Source organism: Salvia miltiorrhiza, unplaced genomic scaffold (assembly GCF_028751815.1).
Source record: "Salvia miltiorrhiza cultivar Shanhuang (shh) unplaced genomic scaffold, IMPLAD_Smil_shh fragScaff_scaffold_101, whole genome shotgun sequence".
In the NCBI taxonomy this organism is placed as follows: Eukaryota; Viridiplantae; Streptophyta; class Magnoliopsida; order Lamiales; family Lamiaceae; genus Salvia; species Salvia miltiorrhiza.
The window spans coordinates 169187-193290 of NW_026651398.1; the positions used below are offsets into that span (position 1 = coordinate 169187).

The 24104-nt window shown below is 32.4% G+C and overlaps 2 protein-coding genes across 3 annotated transcripts; both read left to right on the forward strand.

The window, feature by feature from the left end:
- The first annotated feature begins 3851 nt into the window (after nt 1–3851).
- Nucleotides 3852–11178, forward strand: LOC131002266 (glutathione S-transferase T3-like). Its single transcript, XM_057928749.1, has 3 exons — nt 3852–4452; nt 10420–10980; nt 11072–11178. Exons 1-3 carry the CDS (start codon nt 3852–3854, stop codon nt 11155–11157), a joined length of 1248 nt encoding a protein of 415 aa, XP_057784732.1. The 3' UTR covers nt 11158–11178.
- A 4455-nt stretch (nt 11179–15633) lies between these two features.
- LOC131002279 (NAC domain-containing protein 90-like) lies at nt 15634–16672 on the forward strand. Of its 2 annotated transcripts, none has more exons than XM_057928763.1 (3): nt 15634–15835; nt 15916–16193; nt 16295–16672. In XM_057928763.1, the coding sequence occupies exons 1-3, from the start codon at nt 15685–15687 to the stop codon at nt 16508–16510; spliced, it is 645 nt and encodes a 214-aa protein (XP_057784746.1). In that variant the 5' UTR covers nt 15634–15684; the 3' UTR covers nt 16511–16672. The 2 variants fall into 2 exon arrangements, with proteins under 2 accessions (XP_057784746.1, XP_057784747.1); XM_057928764.1 differs by having other exon boundaries at nt 15636–15835; nt 15919–16193.
- Nucleotides 16673–24104: the final 7432 nt, after the last annotated feature.

The following is a 24104-nucleotide window of genomic DNA, read 5'->3' on the forward strand; positions in this document are numbered from 1 at the left end:
CTTTAATTTTTCGTTATAATGATTTAAATCCCGATCTAGTAAAAGGAAAAACTTTACCGATTTAAATAAACCTTACATTCTACGCCCTAATTTCCATTCCTAACCAACATATACAGATTTACGTCACCACATGCCAATATTTTGGGTGTTGGGATAGGAGAAAAATAAATTCTAACAAACTTTTTCCATACATTTTTATTGTCTTTTTTTTTTGAATTGGGAGATGGGAGGGGTGGAAATTAAAACACTAAAAATCTCTCACTTACATGAAAACGTCTTGTCGTGCATAAATGGTTAACGAGCAGTTTTAATTTTCCTTCGCATTGTAGCTTACTGATAAAAATAAAATAAATTAAATTAAAAGTTTAATTACATTGCTAAAAAGCCTATTTTTTTTTTTTTTTTTTGAAACAACTAAAAAGCCTAAATTAAAGCCACGCTAACTAGCTGAATGGAGATGCATGCTATTATCATATTTTAGCTTAAGTTCATTTTTATCCATTGAAAATTTTCGATTTTTATGAAATACATTTCACGTTAGAATTAACTAGGTATATGTAAATAACTAAATAAATTGTGGAGCTTGACGCGCGATTATAATTCTTCTAAATAGTATGTAGACTGACTAACATATATGGGCAGGTATGCAGTATGCTATTGCAACTTTTTGAAAACTTTTTCACTACAAACCTCATCTCACCCTTTCTTCATGCAGAAAATGGAAACCTCGACCTTTAAATATACCCAAGAATTAGGCTTTTTAACTTCGTATTCTCTCTCTCTCTCTCTCTCTTTTTTTTTTTTCTGTTATTCAGCTTGTAATAATGATAATAATATAAATCCACAAACTTCATGATATAGTAGTAAATAGTTAGACATACAAATCCACTTTAAAATATAAACTAGGCAAGGTGAGTATTGATAAGTTTTAGGTGAATTATGATGAATTAACTCTCGTGAAAAATGATGAATTTAAAAAAGTGAATTCTTGTTTTCCATGAGATTCGAATCTTGTAGGACCACAAATAAACTAATTAAAATGATAAATTTATTATAGATTTTCACGATCTAATTTAGAACTAAAAATTATTCATAAATTATATTTTAAAATAAAATATTATTTGATTCAATCCATATATATATATATATATATATATATATATATATATATATAGGAAGAGGTTCTAATAAAAACCTCTGTTAAAATGAGAACTAGGAACCTAATCTTGACCTTTTAAATCTTAGATCTAATGGTTAGGATTTAGTCAACAAAAGAAACTGTGCATCTATTATATTTTACTGTGCACTTAAAAAATATGCAATTTATGCAATTGAAACCAACAATGCAAAATACTCAAGCAAATCGAAATTGTGCATCTATGCAATTGAAATTGTGCATCTATGCAATCGAAATTGTGCATCTGTAGTTTAATCTCAGCCATCTATTTTATTTAAATCAATGGCTTTAAATTGGTTCCTAGTTTTCATCTTAAGAGGGGTTTTTATATTAACCCTACCCTATATATATATATATATATAGGGGACCGCTCCAATGAGACCCCCTAATTTTAATGAGATCTAGGGCACGATTTGATGCGTTTATTTTATCAATCCTATGGCTGATATTGTATCTGGAGGGTGATTTTTTTTCGCAGGGTTCGAATCCTGGAGGGAGGTTCGAATCCTGGAGGGAGCAGAATATTTTAAATTTTGTTATTCATCAGTATATACGGCCCTGTTCATCAGTATATATGTCTTATTCATTACGATTTTTTTAAATTTTATTTTTCATCAGTATATATATACATCTTGTTCATTAGTATTATATGTCTTATTCATTGTACTCATGTTACACGAAAAATAGGGGATCTCACTGGAGCGCGCCCCTCTATATATATATATATAGGGAGAGGTTCAAGAAAGAACCATAAATAAAAGAAGACCGGAGAACCATTTTCAGCCATTCGATCATCAAGATCTACGGTGGATGCATCATCTTGTTGGATGAATGCAGATCCCGGGTTCGAATCCTGAAGGGAGCATTTTTTTTTTAGTGCATTAATTTTAACAACGAATGCATTAATTTTTACAGTGGATGCATTAGATTTGATGGTTCTCCCGTTTTCACAAATAATGTAGTTCTCTATAGAACCACACCATATATATATATATATATATATATATATATATATATATATATATATATATATATATATCAAAAACATGACGAAAGCGATGAGATTAATTTTGAAGTGGACAAGTTTTCCAGTGTGCAAGTGCAAGCTAGCTCGCATCCCCATCATCATTATTATTATAATCTTAAGCTTTTTCCTTTTTGTGCAGGCAACTTGAATCGTGTTCCTCGTAAAAAGGACAAAGAGTGATGTTGCAACAATACAATTCGTGCTATATATGCAATTAACTAATTAATTTGACAACACGATAAAAATGGCCTTATAAGCTAATATAGTGAATACGCACTTCCTCTTAATTTTTCGAGTATTTTTTATATATATTTTTCATAAACGTAGATATTGGTAGTTTTCATGGTATATACACATTATTTACATTGTGTTAATATGTTGCATCTTTTTTTTTTGTGTGTGTTATTTAAAAAATAGTTAATATTACTCTTAATTATTATTGAATAAGAAGTACTCCTATAAAGTCAAAAGGTTTAAAGTTAATAAATAGATATTTATTATATGTAAAATATTGACAAATTCCGAAGTAATGGTAAATATCGTTAAATTTTGGGCTAAGTTACAAACCAAATTAATCACCACCTTAAACTCAATCTGCAATTACAACACGTCACTTTTAAAGTGCTGCAAATTAACCATTTTTATTTTTTAATTTGAAAACGAAGCACAACTCAATTGATAATACGTTTTCCCTTTAATCAATAAATCAAGAATTTGAATTATCAAAAGAAAATGTGGAACCATTATTGATCCTCGTAAACAAGAAAATACTATTTTGATTTGTCGCAATTATAATCACCCTAAATTCAACCAATTAGTACCAAACTTTCAATTCAAATTATTGTTGTTCGAGCCCTTAATCTAAAGTAATGGCCTCAAGACGAGTAACATTTTATCATATGGATCGATATTTTTATTTAGTTATTTTAAAAAATTTGATTCGGTTAACATATATTCAGAAATTTGGTTATTCTGAAAACTATTTCAAGCTAAAACCACACTATATATATAACCATAGAGTCAATGTATCAAAATATTCATTCTCATATAACAAAAGTAAAAATTATTCCCTCCGTCTCATAACAAGTGTACTAATTTGTTTCGACACGAGAATTTAGCTGAGTATAATTAAATAGTAAAAAAATAAAAAGTGGTGGAGCCCACTTTTATTTTGTGAGAGTAATAAAATTAAAGTGGAGATGATTAAAGGTAAAAAAGGTAAAAGGTGGTGGAACCCACTTTCTTATTTTATAACTAAGAGCATCCACAGCGGCCATGGCGAGGGCGGTGTCGACCCGGTGCGAAGGAGGCGGCCGCGCGCTGGAGGGGCGCCCAGATGCGAGGCGGGGTCGAGGCTACGGCACGAGGCGAGAGAGGAGATGATATGGCGCGTCCTGCGGACGCGCCTAATTTAAAAAAAAAATCCAAAAATCGTTATTTTGAATGAATTCGACCGTTTCCAAATTAATTTTTTTTTAAAAAAAAAAACGACCGTTGCAAATTTTCAACGGTCATTTTGATTTTTTATTTTTTTTTTCTTTTTTCCCCTTCTATAAATACTACTCTTCCTTCCATTCTTTCAAATTCACCAACACCTTCAACTACAATTCTCTCCCAAAAAAAATTCTCTCTTCTACATTTCCAAAGATGGATCGTGAATTCGATGAATACATGGAGCAACAAGGCGGATCGAGGGTTCCAATGATGGGGTTTGCTCCATTTTCAGCAGCCTCGAATGTCTTGGCTACAGGAAATGTTCCTATGCCGGCGGCGAACGCCAACGTTCAAGAAGAGCCGGAGGAGGTGAAGCCGAAAGCCAAGGGCACTCGCGCTGCATATTCTAGCGAGGAGACCGAGCTCGTGGCAATATTGTGGGCGGAGGCAACCCACAATCCTATTTTGGGGACCTCCAAAAAGTTGCTCCAATATTGGGGAGCAATCGCCGAGAAGTTCAACGCGCTCAATACTTCGGGAGCGCCGCCGCGAAAGTCGGAGCATCTCAAGTCCCACTTCGCCCGTGTCCAAAAGGAGACAAAATTCTTCGAGGGCTGCTACAACACGTGCAAGGAGAATTGGGGGAGTGGTATGAGCGACGATCAAATCTTCCAACAAGCCCAGACGATGTTCGAGGCGAATTTCAAGAAGCAATTCTCCTACGTCAAAGCTTGGAAAGTGCTTCGTGACTGCCAAAGATTCACGTCGCAAGCCGGGGATGTCCACTCTGCCAAAAAGTCGAAGGGCTCCGATGGTGGAGCAACCACTACTTCTTCGGAGCCGAGTGTCACGGCGAGACCCCAAGGCCAAAAAGCGGCAAAGCGAGACAAGGGCAAGGCGAAGAAGGGAGAAGGGTCTTCGGGAGGAGGATCGGCGTTCTCCGACGCCCTCGAGAAGGTGGCCGAAAGCATGAAGGAGCATGCTCTGAAAACGGGGGAAATCGCCCATGCCAAAAAAATGCAAGCCGAGATGAAACGGGAGGAGATGGATATGAAGCTCTTGAACAAGGATACGACGGGTATGACGGATGCACAATTGGCTTTGCACAACCACCTAGTCCAAGAAGTGCTCAAGCGTCGAGGGCTTATTTAAATTAGGAAATTATGTTTTTTTTGTTATTTTATTAGCGTATTTTAATTATGTTTTTAATTTAATTTAAATTATTGTAATGTAGAATTTTAATTTTAATGAAATTTGAATTTTAAAAATAAAAGTGTAGAAATATGAATTTTGTGGAAATGGGGATCTAAGCACCCACCTAAGACACAATGCATTGGAGAGGGGTGTGTCTTAGGTGGGGCCCACTCCTAAGACACCCCTCTAAGACACCACCATTGTGGATGCTCTAAGACGCTTGTTATGTGACTGGAGGAGTATTTACTAACATAAAAAACTTATTAATCAATTTTTGTAAAAAAAATAAATTAAATTTGCCATTAACTCTCTTTTGTCTTTCAATACAGCAGAACCCCCTATAATAGGGGCAACCAATTCATATAAAGAAGTGATATGTGAATGTCATTCCCTCTGTAACTATCCGACTCCCTCAAAGTTTAAGCTGAAGTTGTCACTCTTCTCTCTTAAGCTTCTCTCTTTCCCACATTCTCCTCACTGAGATTCTAGTCGTCGGCGATAGCTTCGGTCGCCCGCTCTTTAATGCACGAGAAGCCGTTGATTTCATGGCGGAGAATCAGAGGGAAATGTCCATAGATTAGTCTCAGCTTGTCCACACAGATCTAATGGTAGAGGGAAGAAGCTTCCCTCTCTGCTGTTGGAGGAAATGATTGTGTAATTGAATTAATGGTATTGATTGTTGCGATAATATATAATTGATGGAAATTGATGTGAATTTAATCAAATATTTGAAGTTGTGTAATGTTGTGATGATGAGTTTAATGTTATTGAATTTACAACCAACTCGATGAATCACAATTGAATCGCTAATGTTGGTTATGAATTCGAATTTTAAAGTTCGACTTCAGAACTAGTTGTCTTAGTTGTGAATTCGAATTTTAAAACTAGAATTCACAACTCGAATATAAATTGATTGTGAATTCGAGTTTTAAAGCTAGAATTCACGACTAGTTGTCTTGGTTGTGAATTCAAGTTTTAAAACTAAAAATCACAACTCGAATGTAGATTGGTTGTGAATTCGAGTTTTAAAACGCTATAATCCACAACTAGAAATAGTCTTAGTTGTGAATTCGAGCTCAAGAACTCGAATTCACAACTAAAAAGTTGATGAATTTTTGTTTAGTTTTTTTATATAAAAAATAAAATGATAATTGTGATTAATTTTAAATTCTTTATCTTAATAGATAATTTTTATTTTTACTATTTCAATTTACTCATCCTGGCTAATAAATTCGTAATCGCAAATTCTCCCGTGCAGTTGACCGCATACGATGCGGACGCTTTGAAAGTTTATATTTCTTCACAATAATGTTTACTTTTATTCATAAGAACTTTTACTTTTGGTTATTTTCACTCATTAATACTTTTATTCTTAACTATTTGGTCGAGTAGTCATTATCATATAAAAAGTAATTATTGTTACAATGAAATGTAATATTTCTAAATTATTACATTTATTCACGATATGCGTTACTTTTATTCATGAGAACTTGTATTATTACGTAAATATATATTTGTGCGAATAAATATATATCTTATGCTTATTAAAAATAATTGTTCTCACCAACCCATGAGTGTAAAAGGTTGATATGGCTAAAATATATTGAGCACTAAATTTAGGCTCGATGGACAATTAATCACGAATTAACTTGTTTTCCTAATTAATTAATTTGCTCTAGTTGTCTCTCGACTAATTAAATGTTGACCAATTCAACTTACATCGAATAAAATAAATGACTTCATAGCACCGAGTATAATCAAATGCTGCCGACACAACATCTCTATATCGGTCTCACGAGGACTGGACTAATTTACGACTCATCAATTATCATATATACTAAGACAAAGTTTTGAAATAAAAAATATTCCTAAATTAATTAATAATTATAAGTCATTAAATTTGAATATATGATATTTTAAAATTATTTTCATTTATCACCACATTTAGCTATTTTCACTGGATCAAGAGTAGTCAAATGTGAGAATAGCTAAACATGGTAAGAAATTATCAAAATGATTTTAAATGGTTATATATATATTCAAATCCTGTAAAGAATCATGAGATAATCATATGTTTTTGTGACACTTGAGAATTATGAACAAACACATAAAATATATGAATAAGAGATAGTCAGATCGCGAACAATTAAATATAACATGTATACAAGATCTAATCATCTCTTGTTAATATATTTTATGTATTATAATTGTTCACGACCTAACTCTCTCTTGTTCATATATTTTATGTGTTTGTTCATGATTCTCAATTTTCACGAAAAGATGTGGCTTCCACTTGAATCTAACCCTATATATATATATATATATATATATATATATATAGAGGGAGAGAGTTCATCTGTCCTATAAGAGTGTGAATGATTGTTGGTGACACAAGTTTTACTAAATATTAGATGAGTATTATGAGTGGAAGAAATTAATGATTCACTTTTATTGTAGTGTTATGATAATGAGATTAAAAAAAATGAATTTATGGTGAGCCATGTGTGATAAATTAATTTGTAAATAGGTTGATAAAGTAGTGATAGAAAAATAAGAGATTTGTTGTAAGATATATAATATCAAAAAATAGCAACGTACGGTCTTATAGGACATCCCAAAATACAAAAATACAAAAATATACATGTGTGTTAATTTGTTCGTTTCTATACCATTAATTAATATTTCATTTGTTCAATTCCATTTATAATCACACATTTTTCTTTTTAATTTATTTAACTTATAATGACATTTTTTAAAAATAATATATCATCCCTACTCACTCTATATTTATTAAATAAATTATCTCTATCCACTTTACACTATTTAATACTATTCTTAATCTTTAATCTTTGTAATTATTTTTATTGTGCTATTTAAAGTGGAACAGAAAGAGTATCAAATTATTTTCTAGTACTTCGATCTCAAAAAAATAAAGTAATTAGATATCATTTCCATTCTTATGAATGTGTCCGTTGTAGTTACCAATTCATTAATAATTCTCTTGTTCACCAAATAAATATTCATAATTTTTTTTGTTCTGTCCATTAAATGAGTACCAATTTTCTTATGGAGGGAGGGAGTAATATATATATATATATATATATATATATATATATATATATATAGGCCAAGGTTCAATGAAGAAGGCCTAAATGTAAGAAAAAAGCGAGAAGTAATCTCATCCGTTGATCTTATCTAATCTAACGGACATGATTTATTCACGCCATGTTCAACGGATTTTTTCATTGAACATATGGGGGGTCGAAACCCAAAACCCCCAAAAATATTGTATATGTTCATGAATGTTCAACGAAAAAATTCGTTGAACATAGCGTGAATAAATCATGTCCGTTAGATTAGATAAGATCAACGGATGAGATTACTTCTCTCTTCTTTCATACATTTAGGTTTTTTTCATTGAACCTAACCCTATATATAGGGGTGGGCTACCGTGAGAGCACATCTTGAAATAAGAAATAAGAGCAATTTTTAATGTATGAATTTTATGTAGAACACGTATGAATTCGCTGTATAAAAGTATGAATTGTGAAAATAAAATTTTTGCTACCTTTGGGATTCGAACTCAGGACCTTAAATCCATCCAACAAGATTACGAATCAACCGTAAATCTTGATGATCTAAGAGCTGAAAATGATTCTTATTTTATATCTTAAGAAATGCTCTTATTTTAGCCCTTCCATCATCAAGATCATCAAGATCTACGGTTGATTCATCACCTTGTTGGATAAATTTATGGTCCTGAGTTCGAATCCCAAAGGTAGCAAAAAAATATTTTTCGCAATTCATGCCTTTATACAGTTTATGCATGCGTGTTATACATAAAATTCATGCATTTTTGCTGGTTCGTAATTCTTAAAATAAGGGTGGTTTATTGAATAACCGCCCCCTATATATATATATATATATATATATATATATATATATATAGGGAGAAGTTCTATTGAGAAGCACAAATGTCTTAAGAAGTGAGAAGCAATTCTAACCCTTTATTTAACAAAATCAAACGGCTATCATCTAATCTTATACCATACGTCCATTCTACTAAAAATGACATTTTTGTAATCTCCAATTTTGATATAACCGTAGCTCCTATATATATGTATATATTGATTGAACTATTTTTGGTAGATTATGATTTTATAATCCTATTTCAAGATTTATTCACGCAAATTTTCTTTTTAATTATACTATCATTATTATTCTTAACCAAATCAAAATATTTTAGGAAGATTTTATTGAAAATACGTTTCTTATATTATTAACTTTACGTTTCTTCTTCTCCTAAATTGAATTCTTCACAAAATTATATAATGAACATTATTTGATTTATTGAACGTGTATCACAAAGTAAGGAACAACTCTATTGTTTGTTAAATTTTTTAATATGTTCGTCAGAAATGTTATATGATTTTTATTGAACATGTATCACAAAGTAACGAACAACTAACTGTGTTCGTTATATTTTTTTAATTAATACGTTCTTTAAAATTATATAATGAACATTATCTGATTTTTATTGAACTATATCACACTATATAACGAACTTAATTAATGAACATATTATATATTTACGTTGAACTTAATTTCACAATTTGATGAATCTACAACTTAGAATATTTAGAATGATACAACACAATAGATCTACCAATTTTCTTTTCATATTCATCACCTTTGCTATTCTAGCTGTCATACTGCAAAAAAAAAAAAAAAAAAAAACTGTGCAACATTCTTTTAGTATTTATTCATCAAAAAAAGTACAGTGTTCACTAAATTACATTAATAAGTGCAACACAAATTCTAAATAACAAATATGCACTTCACATTCATCTATCTAACACTCCCAATCTTCAAATCACCTTGCACTATGCACCGGCTAATAAAGGGCTTGTACTGTTGTGGCTCATCGAATCTCCTAACCAACAACCAAACCTAAAACAAAAGAATACAATTATTCATACTTGCTTCAATTTCGATATCAAATTATATTAGATGAACACAACAATCTCATTATGTCTTTAACGGATTCAAATAACATTAGGAGAAGCCAAGAAAACCAAATCCTTAAATTTGAAAACAAAACAAACACCATATCTCTTTCTAAAGATTTGAGCTTTCCGAGTATAAATTGTAATTAGATCTAGTTGACATGTATTTTACATTTTCAAACTAAAATCCCAATTAAAAAAACAAGAGGTCAAACATAATTTTTCAAATTTAATTCCCGTGCTCTGTTTTCGTAATTTACTTTGATTTTAAGCTTTAATTCTCAACAACCTCAATTCACACGCATGATTTCATCTTGTTTCATGCAATTTCGTTAATTCAATTAGTAAATTGCCTGCTTTTGCACTAATGTTTCAAGAAGACAGATCTTCATCTTGTTGCGCAGCAGCTTCCAAAACTCACGAAACCAGAACGCAGCAATGGAACAGTAGTAACACCTCTCTCAATACCTCGCTCAATCTCAGCTCACTCGATTTGTAAACTAAGGAAAAACAGAAAATGTAAAGAGACTCAGGAATTACGTGGTTCGATCTGTATAGTTTGGAGAAATGCTTCAAATCAGTGTATGGTTTGGAACGTGCAGCTGTTTTGGTGAGTGAGGTGACGAGCGCATTGAAGGAGTTATTTAAGTTTTATAAGGTATCTCATCATGTGGCGCCCACATCTCGACCACGAGTTAGTGCTTCTACGTCGACATCAATCAGAGAAAGGAGATCAGAGCGTCGTAGTGCAATGAGCCTTGAGGCTTTGCAAGAGAGTGATCAAGATTGTGATGATCTTGATACAAACGAGCTCACTATCTACCTCACTGAGAAGCAATACAAAGTGGGTAAGAATGATGTCGACCAGTTTGATATTTTGATGTGGTGGTCGAGCAATACTGCACGTTATCCTGTACTTGCTGAGATGGCCAGAGATATCTTAGCCGTCCCCATATCTAGTGTTGCTTCGGAGTGTGCATTTAGTATGGGAGGACGTGTTCTATCACCGTATAGAAGCTCTTTGGCGCCGAAAATGGTTGAGGCCTTGATTTGTGCTGAGGATTGGTTAAGATCTACCGATATTGATAAAAAAGATGAAGAAGGCGTTCCAGAAGAAGAGCAACAGAAGGAGTTTGAAATGGGTAATTATATTTTATTCAAGTCTATTTGACATTAACATATTATTACGTTACATTGTTTGATTTTGTTTATCTTAATTTCAATTTCTTACAGTGCTCCATAGCTATACTCATGGTGATCCGAGGACGGCACAGAGTCAGACGGATCAAAGTGGAAGTCGTGCAACGGAGACGGATTAGTAGTTATGGCCCATGAACATCATTTTGTGATTGTGTATTTGACTTGACATTTGTTTATGTTAACAACGTACTTGGGTACTTCTAAAGTTTAGAAGTTCGTTTAATTTTAAATTTTAGACTTGGGAGCTGAGATTTGTGCTTGTTGATTTTTTATTTGTTGTTATATATTATTTGTTACTACAGGGAATTAAAAATGTCAGAAATTGTATAGGGCAAAGGCTGAAAAATAGGGGTTACATTTTCAATTTTTTTTTTAAAAAAATAGGGTATTTTCGGGTATTAGGGTACCCTAATATCAAAATCGGGTAATTCGGGTACCCTAATACCCGAAATACCCGATTTACCCGATTGAATTGGACGAGCTCATTTACACCGGGTAATTTCGGGTACCTGAGTCGGGTATTAGGGTACCCGATTTTAAATTCGGGTTCGGGTTCGGGTAGCAAATTTAGGGTATTTTCGGGTTCGGGTACCCGATTTTTTCGGGTAGGGTACCCGAACCCGACCCGATTCTCAGCCCTAAGTAATGCCTTTTTGAGTCTCAGAATCAGCAGATCTGGTAGTGGACTCCACCTCAAGTTCAGCATTTGACAACTCTTTCTTATATGGCATGACATCTTCTTTAAATATGACATCTCTACTTACAAGAGCCTTTCCCTTTCCTGACTCTATACACCATAATTTGTAACCCTTCACACCAGTAGGATATCCAATCATAATACATTTCAGAGCTCTGGGTTCTAGCTTGTCTTGCCTTGTGTGAGCATAAGCAAGACAACCAAATGCTCTTAAATGAGAATAACCTCCTGACCTGCCATTCTACATTTTTTCTGGAGTTTTCAAATTTATAGCAGTAGAAGGACACCTATTAATCAAATAAGCTGCTGTAGTGACTGCTTCTCCCCAAAACCTTGCAGGCAGTCCAGAGCTACTCAGCATACACCTTACTCTCTCAAGTAAAGTCCTATTCATCCTTTCTGCTACCCCATTCTGCTGTGGATTCCCAGGTACAGTAAGATGCCTTTTGATCCCTTTAGCTTTACAAAATTCACTGAACTTTTCAGATATGAACTCAAGGCCATTGTCAGTTCTTAAATGTTTAATCCTGCAATCTTTTTCATTTTCTACTTCACTGCACCATTGAACAAACTTGTCATATGCATCAGATTTATGTTTAAGAATGTACACCCATACCTTTCTGGAATAATCATCTATTAGGGAGATGAAATAACTTCCTCCACCTATAGTGGTAGTCTTTGAAGGACCCCACAAATCACAGTGGATATATTGTAATGGAGCAGTGGAAAGATGTTTACCAACAGGATAAACTAATTTCTTACTTTTGCTTAAAATGCATGATTCACAATTATTAATACTAATTTCATGTTTAGCATCAATAAACCCCTGCTTCTTAAGCTCTAATAAGCCTTTTTCACTAACATGACCTAACCTCGAGTGCCATAGCATAGATTCAGAAGTTGAAACATGCTCAGTTTCTCCTATTACAGTGGATCCCAAAAGATGATATAGGCTATTCTTCCTTACACCTTTCATAATGATTTTATCATTTTTAACAACATGCAAACTGAGGTTTTCAGATTTAAACTCATAACCTTTTGATTGCAGAGAGCCTAAAGATATTAAGTTTCTCTTTAAGCTAGGAATGTACCTGACCTCAGTGAGTAACCTTAGTGAACCATCATGGAGTTTCAGCTTGACTGATCCTATCCCTTTCACAGGGCAGACTTCATCATTGCCAAGAATTACTGAACCAAGCCCTTTTTCCTGCAAATCAACAAACCAAGACTTAGTTGGACACATATGAAAAGAACAGCCAGAATCTAGTATCCACTCAGTTTCATTTGAGCTTGAAATTATATTCAAGGCTTCTGCTTCTTGATATTGCTCAGCAACATCAGCAGTGTCTGGAGTGGATGATTTCTGAGCTTGCTTCTTCTTCCAACTGAAGCAATCTTTTCTGATGTGGCCTGGTTTTTTACAGTAGTGACACTTTCTGGTCTCCTTTCCATCTTCATCTTTGGACTTTGATTGAGGCCCTGACTTTGATTTCTCTTTCCATGGTTTCTTGGTTTTTCCTTTCTGAGATTTGCCTTTGACATTCAAGCTTTCATTTGGTGCTTCTGACTTTGAATCAGCAGCTCTTTGAAGTTCTTTAGACTTCAAAGCATTGATCACTTCATCCAGTGTGATTGAAGTTTCTCTGCCATATAGCATGGCATCTTTCAGATTGTCATAGGACTTAGGCAAGGCATTCAGCAGTAAGATTGCCTTGTCTTCATCTTCCAGCTTCACATTTATATCAGCTAAATCATCAAGAGTTTTATTAAACTCATCTAGCTGGTCAAGAATCCCTTTATCCTCTGTGATCTTATATGAGTAGAGTCTCCTTTTCATGTACAGCCGATTTGCAAGAGATTTTGTCATGTACAAACTCTCCAATCTTTCCCAAACTCCTTGTGCAGTATCTTCCCTTGCAACCTCTCTCAATACCTTGTCTCCAAGACAAAGTATAATTGCACTGTGGGCTTTCTGCAACATTTCTTGATATTGATCACTTTCTTCACCTTCCTTCTTGGGAGTTTTACTTGGCTTTAAGGCCCCAAGCAACCCCTGCTGAGTCAGAATGGCTTTCATCTTGAGTCGCCACAAAGCAAAATCGTTTTTCCCAGTAAACTTTTCGGTTTCAAATTTTGCCATCGCCATTGATGATAAAAAAAAAAAAATTCACAGACTGAAGACAAGTCTGCTGCGAGCTTCTTGATCTGAAATATTGAGATTGTGAAAACGCCGATCCTCTTCGCCGTGAAGAACGGTTCCCACAGACGGCGCCACTTGTTGCGCAGCAGCTTCCAAAACTCACGAAACCAGAACGCAGCAATGGAACAGTAGGAACACCTCTCTCAATACCTCGCTCAATCTCAGCTCACTCGATTTGTAAACTAAGGAAAAACAGAAAATGTAAAGAGACTCAGGAATTACGTGGTTCGATCTGTATAGATCTACATCCACGGACACACAACCAAGAAGTTTCACTATGAACAAGAAGAAGAGATTACAGACTCCACACTCAGCAACAAGACCAAGAAAACACAGCCTAACAAGCTAACTTCAAAGCTACTGCATATACACTTCTTGACCTCTATTCAGCTGAGAAAACTCTTAAACCTATTCTCTTATCTTCAGAGAATATATATACAAGAATTGAGAGAAAACTAATGAGAAACTTGAACGGGAAGAAAGACTGAAGTTGGCTCGGTTGAACAGAATTCTGTTGTAACAGAATTCTTCTTCCTTGCTTTCTTTTCAGTTAACTCCTTGCACTTCTCATATTTGCTCCCAAGTCCTTCATCTATGTAGTCATCAAATAACACATCTGTTACCTCATCTCCGCTGCAAATGTTTCCGACGACATCGTCTCCACCTAGCTTGATGTCACCTTATCCTTGGCTCAAGGATCTTAAGCCTGAAGAGAGAGGATTATACCTAGTCCCGCGTTCCTGCGATCCATGGCGTAATTCGTCGAAGAGCAGATGTTGAAATAAAAAAAAAATATCGCAAGGAAATTTGAGGAATGGTGAGATAGGAATTCGTTAAAATCTCAATCTGATGGCCATCTATAATGTTGGTGCGAAAAATCAGGGATTTGATGAAATTTACCATAATCTTAACGAACCCAATTTGACATATATGACCTTTTTTATTCAAAAATCAATTTTCCAGCATAGTTTAATATCTTAAATTTAATAAACCATTAAATCTGAACGGTTGGATCTATTAGAATCAATGGGCTAGATTACTTCTTACTTCTTACTCTAAGGGGCCTTTTCTATAGAAGCTAACCCTATATATATATATATATATATAGGGTTGAGTTCAATAGAGAATTATTTTTTTATTCATTATGAACAAATATATTCATTTTACGAACAGATCAACATAAGTAATGAACAATCGTATTTAGTAAAAATAAATAAAAACTCGCCACCAGCAGGATTCGAACCCTTGGCAAATTGTTGTTCATGTGGTACATTGATCTGTTCATTAAAATTATAGATCTGTTCGTTTTTATTTTACGAATTCTCTATTCTCCACAATATTTAACTTCTCTGTTGAACCCTTCTCTCTCTCTCTCTCTCTATATATATATATATAGTCTACTTCATGACTCAATTAGGGGAGGTGTCATCATATTTTAGCTTAAGGTTATTTTCTACAACGCTGTTTTTTTTCTTTTACAGTTCACATTACACAAGAAGAAAGGAAAATAAATAAATAAATAAATTAATAATGACATGGAATGAAGTTGACGCACACGTTTATATTTCTTGGTAATAAGGAAACACAAATGGGGACGCTAGCTAGCTTGCACTCTGGAAAAATAAGTTTTCCACTACAAATCTCGTCCATGCAGAAAATTAATGGAAGCTCGATCGCCCTATAAATATATCCAAGAATTAGGCCTTTTATAACTTGGTATTTGTTTAAAGAAATTAATTAATTAAGAATATGGAAGAGCATGTAGGTTTTAGGTTCTATCCTACTGAGGAAGAACTGCTATGTTACTATCTTCCTAAGAAGCTGAATGGGCCCACACCACACATCGATAGGGTTATACCGCTTCTGCGCATCTACGACTACAGCCCTTGGGAGCTTCCACGTAATATTAATTTATTTTCATGAATGAATGCTCACAATGTATATATATATGATCACATGCTGATTTATGTTGAAATGAAGCAGAATTTGCTGGAGAAGTGTGCCGTGGGGATAGAGAGCAATGGTTCTTCTTCACAGCGATGCAAGAAAGGGAGGCGCGTGGAGGAAGAACCAATCGCCTTACTCAAAATGGATACTGGAAAGCTACTGGCTCTCCTTGTGATGTTTTTGATCGTCGAAATCTCCGAATTGGAAGGAAAAAAACTATGGTGTTCTATGAGGGCCGAGCTCCCCACGGTTCCAAAACTACCTGGAAAATGAACGAGTATAAACTCTATCATCAATCTTCCATTTCTCAGGTCTGTTACTGATTGAAGATAGCTAGGGTTTGTAATGACTACAAATTAATTGCGTGTATATTTGCTTCTTCATATCAATTAAGTCGAATTTATTTATGCAGCTGAGGGAAGAACTCAGCTTGTGCCGAATTTACAAGAAATCGGAGATCGTGAGGGCTTTTGATAGGCGGCCGCCGGCAGAGGAGGCGGCGGTGATAGCGATTCGGAATCCCACAGCCGTGGAAAATGATGAATTCGATTGGGATATGGCAACTGATCAAATCGAATCCTTAGAGGATTCGGATATTCAAATGTTGCTCAACTGGTTTGACATATGATCCACTGCAAAACTATATATTATATATATGCTAATTATAAGTTTATGGATCTACTTCTTAACATCAAGTTGGATGTAGTGATTCTTAATTTTTTGTTGTTGTTGTGGTTGTTTTTAATTTGTTTTCTTTCAAAAAGAGAGATTAATATATAATGCTTCCTCATTTCTTCTCCCTGTTGACTCTAACCTTTAATTTATTGATCATTGAAGGAGAAACATCTCTTATCAATTGAGTCGTGTAATATACATACTTCATTGTTGTTGATGGTAGTGATTCGATAATGAGGAAAATAAACTTTTTTGTTTCTTCTATAAGTCAAAGTTTCAAAGTAATAAAATAGAAGAATAAAATTAAGAGGCCACATTCAAATGTAGCCAAAAAATTTTAATCGTAGTAAATTCTAGCTATATAAATAAAAATATAGAAATAATAATATTTATGATCAAAATATCATTTTAGTATGTGACAGTGTAAAATACAATGTTACACACTTTTAGAAGCGAAAAATGTGTAATAATGTAGTTATAGTTTGAACTGTTGCACATTTTTTCACAATTACACATTAATTTATACTATATATACACTTTTACGAAAAAGTGTGTAACAATATAAAATACACTGTTACATGATTTTTGCGATTATTACACGATTTAATGAAAATTGTGTAATAGTACACACTTTTACAAAAATATATAATAGTCGCCATTTTAGAGGCGTTAGAGTTTTTTTTTTCAAAAAACATTTAAGAATATACTTTAACATTTACATAAAGAAGACTAATTTTTTTAGTTTTGTATCCTCAAGCCAGAAAGGCCTACTAAAAACTAAAAATGAAGTAAACCTAACAAATTAAGAATCTTGGTTATTAATAAGATAAAATTCAATATAATTATCAGGACTCCAACGAGTGTGAGGCCTATTAAAAACTAAAAATGAAGTAAACCTAACAAATTAAGAATCTAGCTATTTGCTATTAATAACATAAAATTCAATATAATTATCAGGACTCCAATGAACATAACATAATTAATCTTATTTTTGTAACTTTATAATTTTTTTTAGAGATTATCTAATCATACTCCAATCAATTAATATAACAACTTACCTCTCAAGAGGAGGTGAACTACGGCAATTAAACTTTAATTACTTAGATAAAAAAGGTAGACAAGAATGGTTTACATGCAATATGTTATTCGCGCTCAATCACTTTATTTCAATTTCTTACTCATAATGTAAGTCTTTCTAGACCTTCTCCACTAGGGATGGCAATGGGCCGGATCTGGACCGGATCCTGCTTGGTCCAGATCCAGATCCGGATTTTTTGACTTAGGCCCAGATTCGGTCCAGATCCAATGGATCCAAAAAAATGAGATCCAGGTCCAGATCCATTAGATCCACAGGGTCTCGGGTCCAGACCCGAATCCATACTTTTTGTCTTCTAAATTAAATTTATAAATCTTAAATTAATCCCAAATAAAATTATAATTATTGTCTAGATTTTCAACAATTATTCAAAATAAATGAATTAACCATATTCTATAAAAATATTATCGAAGTTTAATAACAATAAGAATATAATAATCAAGTACTAAATAACAGTGGAACAATGTGTCCTCTATTTTACATAGAAAAAAGAAAATTAATGTTATCAATAATAATAATAATAATAATAATAATAATAATAATAATGAAAACTAAAATTTAAATTAAAATAAAAGTAAAATATTATCTTTAATTGCATCATATATTATTTATGAAAAGAGATATATAGATTAGTCATAGATATTAGATTAGAGTTAGATAAAAATAAATAACATTATATATATTTTTATATATAAATGGATCCATGGACCGGATCTGGACCGGATCTGGGTCTCAAATTTTTTGCTCCAGATCCAGATCCGGAAATTATAGGAATAACCCAGATCCGGTCCAGATCCATTGGGTCCATTTTTCCTAAAGTCCAGATCCTAAAAAATGGATATGGATCTGCGGATCTGGACCGGGTCCAGGATCCATTGCCATCTCTATTCTCCACGAAGGGTGTGCATTCAATTTTTTTGTTCGATTTTTACTAAAATTAAATTAAATCAAATTTATAGTATTTGGTTTTATGGAGAAAAAAAAAATCGAAGCAAACTGATTAAACCAAAAAACCCAAATCAAAAAATTGAAAATTTTATAATAAAAATCGAACCAAACCAAAAAATCGAAATAATCCAAAAAAAACCTGAAAAAATCAAATAAAGAAAATAAAAAATAAGAAAAAAATTAAATTAAATTGTATGTATTTATACATATTTTAATAATATATATATATCTAAAATATATACCACACAATGTGTGATGTGACGCGCTAAAAGTGTGACACGTGGTAGATGCCTTAAAAGGGATTCCAAAGCAAAATACACGCATGAGTATAGAAATAAATTTTTTGAAATTATTAATCCATCCGTCCACGAAATGTTATCCTAATTTGCCATTTTGGCCGTACACAAAAAGTTGTCATAATCTATTTTTAGTAAATTTGTGGGTTCTTTTCTCCACTCACTAACATAATTAACCTTTTCCACTTTTTTTCATTTGTGGACCTCTTTCTCCACTAACTAAATAAATAACACATATTTTATTAAAACTCGTGTCGCCTTCCAAAAGAACAACATTTCATGGATGGATGGAGTATATATATATATATATATATATATATATATATATTGTCGAAATTTCATTTTTTTCGCACAATCGCAGTCAAAATTATGCATATAATTGAACACAAATATGCATAATGTTTGATAGAAACATGTATGAAAATATATCAATTTGCGACCCCTCATGTGTCTCTCGCTGCTGCTAGTTGTTGTCATAGTTTTACATACAGTTGAACACAAATATACATAACGTTGGATAGAAATATGCATGAAAATATATGACTCGTCACGTACCTTTCGTCGCTATGCACCTGACGGGTCGCATAGTGCTATGCATATTTGTGTGTAACTTTATGCATATATATGTTTATGAATTGATATGCATATTTGTGTTCACTTATATGCATAGGACTATGCTAGAGCATTAGGTGGCTCTCGCCACTATTCACCTGACGGGTCATATATTCTCATGCATATTTTCATCCAACGTTAAGCATAGTTGTGTTCAATCATATGCATAATTTTGACGGCGGCCATGCGAAAAAAATGAATTTTCAACCAATTTTTTTTTTAAATAATAAAAATTATTATTATTATTATTATTATTATTATTATTATTATTATTATTATTATTATTATTATCTTTTTGTATTTTTGAAAAAAATATTCTTATTTTACGCCTACGTGTATTTTGCTTTGGAAGGTCTTGGAAGACATATGTCACGTGTCACGCTCTTAGAGAGCCACATAGTCAAATTGTATGGTCTAGATTTGGACCTATATACTATAAAGGGAGTGGATACTACAGGACCTCATCTCTGTGTATATATTTCATAAATATAAATATATATATTATTAAATAAATATAATTTAGTTTTCAATTTTGTTCGATTTTCACATAATCAAACTGAATCGAACAAAAAAATCGAATTCTTGTGAAAAATCAAATCGAATCAAATTGACAAAATCGAAAAAATGGAACTATATTTTAATATTTTGATTTTGAATCAATTCGGTGATTCGAACTAATTGTACATATATTAATCAATAAAGAAAATATGTTCTTCTAGGTATGCTTTTTGTCACAGAATGATCGACAATTTGACCGAATCGACAAGGACATTGGCTACCATATATATATACTCATATCGCTCTTTCCTCGTCAGTGTAACCCCGTTTTTTGGACCTAGGTCAATGATGGAGAAAATAATTAATGTTTTTTTACTACTATTATTAAATCATAAATTAGGGGCTACGTTGTTTCTGTGAAACGCGTTATTACATTTGTCAATATAAGCTATAATTTGCAAAAGATATTCCACACTTTTCATCGGGTAATAAGAATTAATAATTCAAGGCAATCAATACTAATGATCAAATTTTAATTGGATACTTTAAGGTAGAAATCAAAGCAGATCTCCTGCTTTGTAAACTTGACTCTTATATGGGCAGCAGCAAGCACGTTATTTGACATAGCGCACATATAGGCTACCATTTTCCCACACGTATGTATCAATTGTTTTTGTCTTTATTGTTTTTGTTTTGCCTTTTTCTTTTTTGTTGACCTTTTGATGTAAAAATATAAAGACTTTATTATTATTATTATTATTATTATTATTATTATTATTATTATTATTATTATTATTATTATTATTATTATTATTATTATTTCCAATCATAATTTACTAATATATATTTCTCGAATTATAAATAGTGGATTAATTGATAATTTTTCCTTCCCCAACTCAAGACTCTGAAAAGAAAAATATACTATTGGCATACATCATACATGTAACTATTTATTCTAATGTAGTTATAAATTCTAGATAATGTACTTTCCATAATACCCCCCTCCGTCCCACTAGACTTGGCACACTTGCCTTTTTTGTTTGTCCCACTAGAATTGACACTTTCCTAAAATAGTATGTGGTCCCTACTTTCTCTACTCACATAAAATAAGTGGACCCTACCTACTTTACACTCTTAACCCTTTATTATTAATCTCCGTGCCCAACTCAAAAGTGCCAAGTCTAGTGGGACGGAGGGAGTAATATAAACCGAGCAATACTACTGTTTAGCCCACATTTGGTTGAATGTTTTTAGAGGTTGGAAAGGGAATCAAGTAATTGAATCTATTACTTATTGTTTGGTTTGGGTAATGAGATAATCATTATCCTTACTTAAGGGCAACCCAATCACCCAACTTGTTACCCCTCAAAATAGAGGGGAAACAAAAGAAAGGGAATCCCCTACTAATGATTCATTTTCATTGTTAAACCAAACACTCAATAAAAGTAATGGTTATTGTTACCATTCCACTTCTTTATTTGATTTCATTCCCTTTTCATTACTCTACTTGAACCAAACGAGCACTTAGAGAGTATTAACTGTTAATTATTTCATTCGTTCACAAAATGGTTAATTTTTGTCGATTTTCATTTTTGGAAACTTCTAGTTCTATCCACATGGTGAACTATTTTCTTCACTTACAATACAATTATGGCTCGTTTTCTATGAATAATAAGTGTGAGATAGATACATATAATACTCTGTTATATTGTTTGCTTCAAAACTCAAAGTTCTTTATAAATTAATGACTTGTTATATTATCCATATCTTTTGAATTATGTATCACATTTGGGAGGTTGATCACTAATTTCTTAGCAACAAAAACTGCAACTAAACAGTGTAATTGTAGCACAGAAATAGCAAGTCGAGTATCGTATCCACAGGGACTGAAAATCGAAATAACTCTAGCTATCTCCTAAACAAACTTTAACAGTAGACAGGCAACAGAAGGTAGAGATTGATTTACTTAAACTATAACACAAATAACGATAAATAAAAGTATGTAGACGAATTCAAATATTAAAAACAACTGATCCTAGGGTAGTAAATTCATTAACTAAATCTACGCTATAAATCTATTAATCCTATGTACCAATTTAATCCAGTTATGATGAGAGATCACACAACTATTCACAAGCTTCTCTAACGAACACCTATGAAAGTGCTCAAACTTCGTGGGACAACTTGAAAATGAATACTGCTCAAGTTTCACGGTACGGATGGAGTATGATATTGATATATAATACTCCCTCCGTCCACGAAAGAACTTCCTATCTTTCCTTTTTGAGACGTCCACAAAAGAACTTCCTACCTATTTTTGGACTATACCCCACCAATTATAATCCTCTTACTTTTCACTTTTCACAACTCTCAATATTAATTATAACACCTTTTCATTACTCCCAATACACTCAACTACCTTTTATCCACTCTCAATACACTCAACAATATTTTTTCTTAATACCCGTGCCACTCCCTCGTAGGAAGTTCTTTCATGGACGGAGGGAGTAAATTAATAGATATCACAATCAAAGATATTACATCTTATCTTATACCACGTAGCAAACGAGCCCTTAATTATCATTATTAACATTATTTTTTAAGTGAAATTATATTTTCACTCATAATATATTACTATTATTATTAAAATCTATATTGCCCCTTTTTAAATTATTTTTTGTGGACGAATGATATATTAAACAATATTTTTTAGTACGTCCCTTATCACATAATTTTAAATACACACACAAGCACATAAGCAGGCACTAATATTATATATGATGTATCGTTCTCATTTGATGTAATGCATATATAGGGATGGGCTACCGTGAGAGCACATTTTAAAATAAAAAACAAGAACTAGGAAAAATATTGGAATTTTATGTAGAACACGTATGAATTCGCTGTATAAAGGTATGAATTGCGAAAAATAATTTTTTGTTATCTTTGGGATTCGAACTCAGGACCATGAATTCATCCAACAGGATGATGAATCAACCGTAAATCTTGATGATCTAAGGGTTGAAAATAATTCTTACTTTATATATTAAGAAATGTACTTATTTTAGTCCTCCCCTTCATATATATAAGTATTAATAGGCAAAAATGTCATATTCCTTATGTTGTATATGAAAAATATCATGTACGTACAATGGCCAATTTTTTATTTTTTTTCTTTATTAAAGATACGACATACATTTAATTTATTTTATAAAAAAAAACCATACATTTAATTTATATATTATATTTGAATTGTTATTATAAATTAAATTAAATATTTAAATAAATTAGAAAACTCACATATAAAATTTGAATTAATAGCCTCTCAAAAAAGAGAAATTTTGATGTTTCAATATTGTCGATTGAATTAGACCTCATTCACGTAGTATGAACTTAATTGAACAGGAAGATGACTCGTCTATATATTTGAAGTAATACTCTTTTGGTGCGTTTACTTTGCATGATTGATTATATATATGATTGACCCGTCTCCAATCACATTTTTTTATGGGATAAAAATTTAAATAAAATTAATTTGAATGATAAAAATAATTAAAGGGCTTGGAATATTACAAAATTACAACCCATCAAAGTAAATAAGAAATTAGCTTTATCATTTTTATCTATAAAGAGTAATCCTCAAAAATAACTTTAAAGTAAAGGCCCCCGATCAACAATTCTTCTTCATCTCTAAGTTCAAATTCATTTTTGTAATGGGATCAAGGGGGTACTAATTTTTTTAGGGGGATATTTGCTGTAAAATAAACAAATTTTCAGTAAATTCTGGTTTTTCCCATAACCTTTATAATTTGAAAAAAAATACATCACCTTTCGATCTTTTTTGATTTTTCTCACGAATATGAAATACCTCCAAATAGAAGCTAATTTTAGGGCTTTTGACTTAGATTTTTGATACCCAAGTGTGACGGGCAATAAAAGTGGCATAATAATCAATTAGGAACCAATTTTAAAATCAATACCTCCAAAATCAGAATTATCTTTAAACACAATGAATTAATCGAAATCAATAGGAACTAATTTTAAAATCAATTAGGTCTCACAGATTGATAAATTAATGTTTCATTATTCTCGCCGAA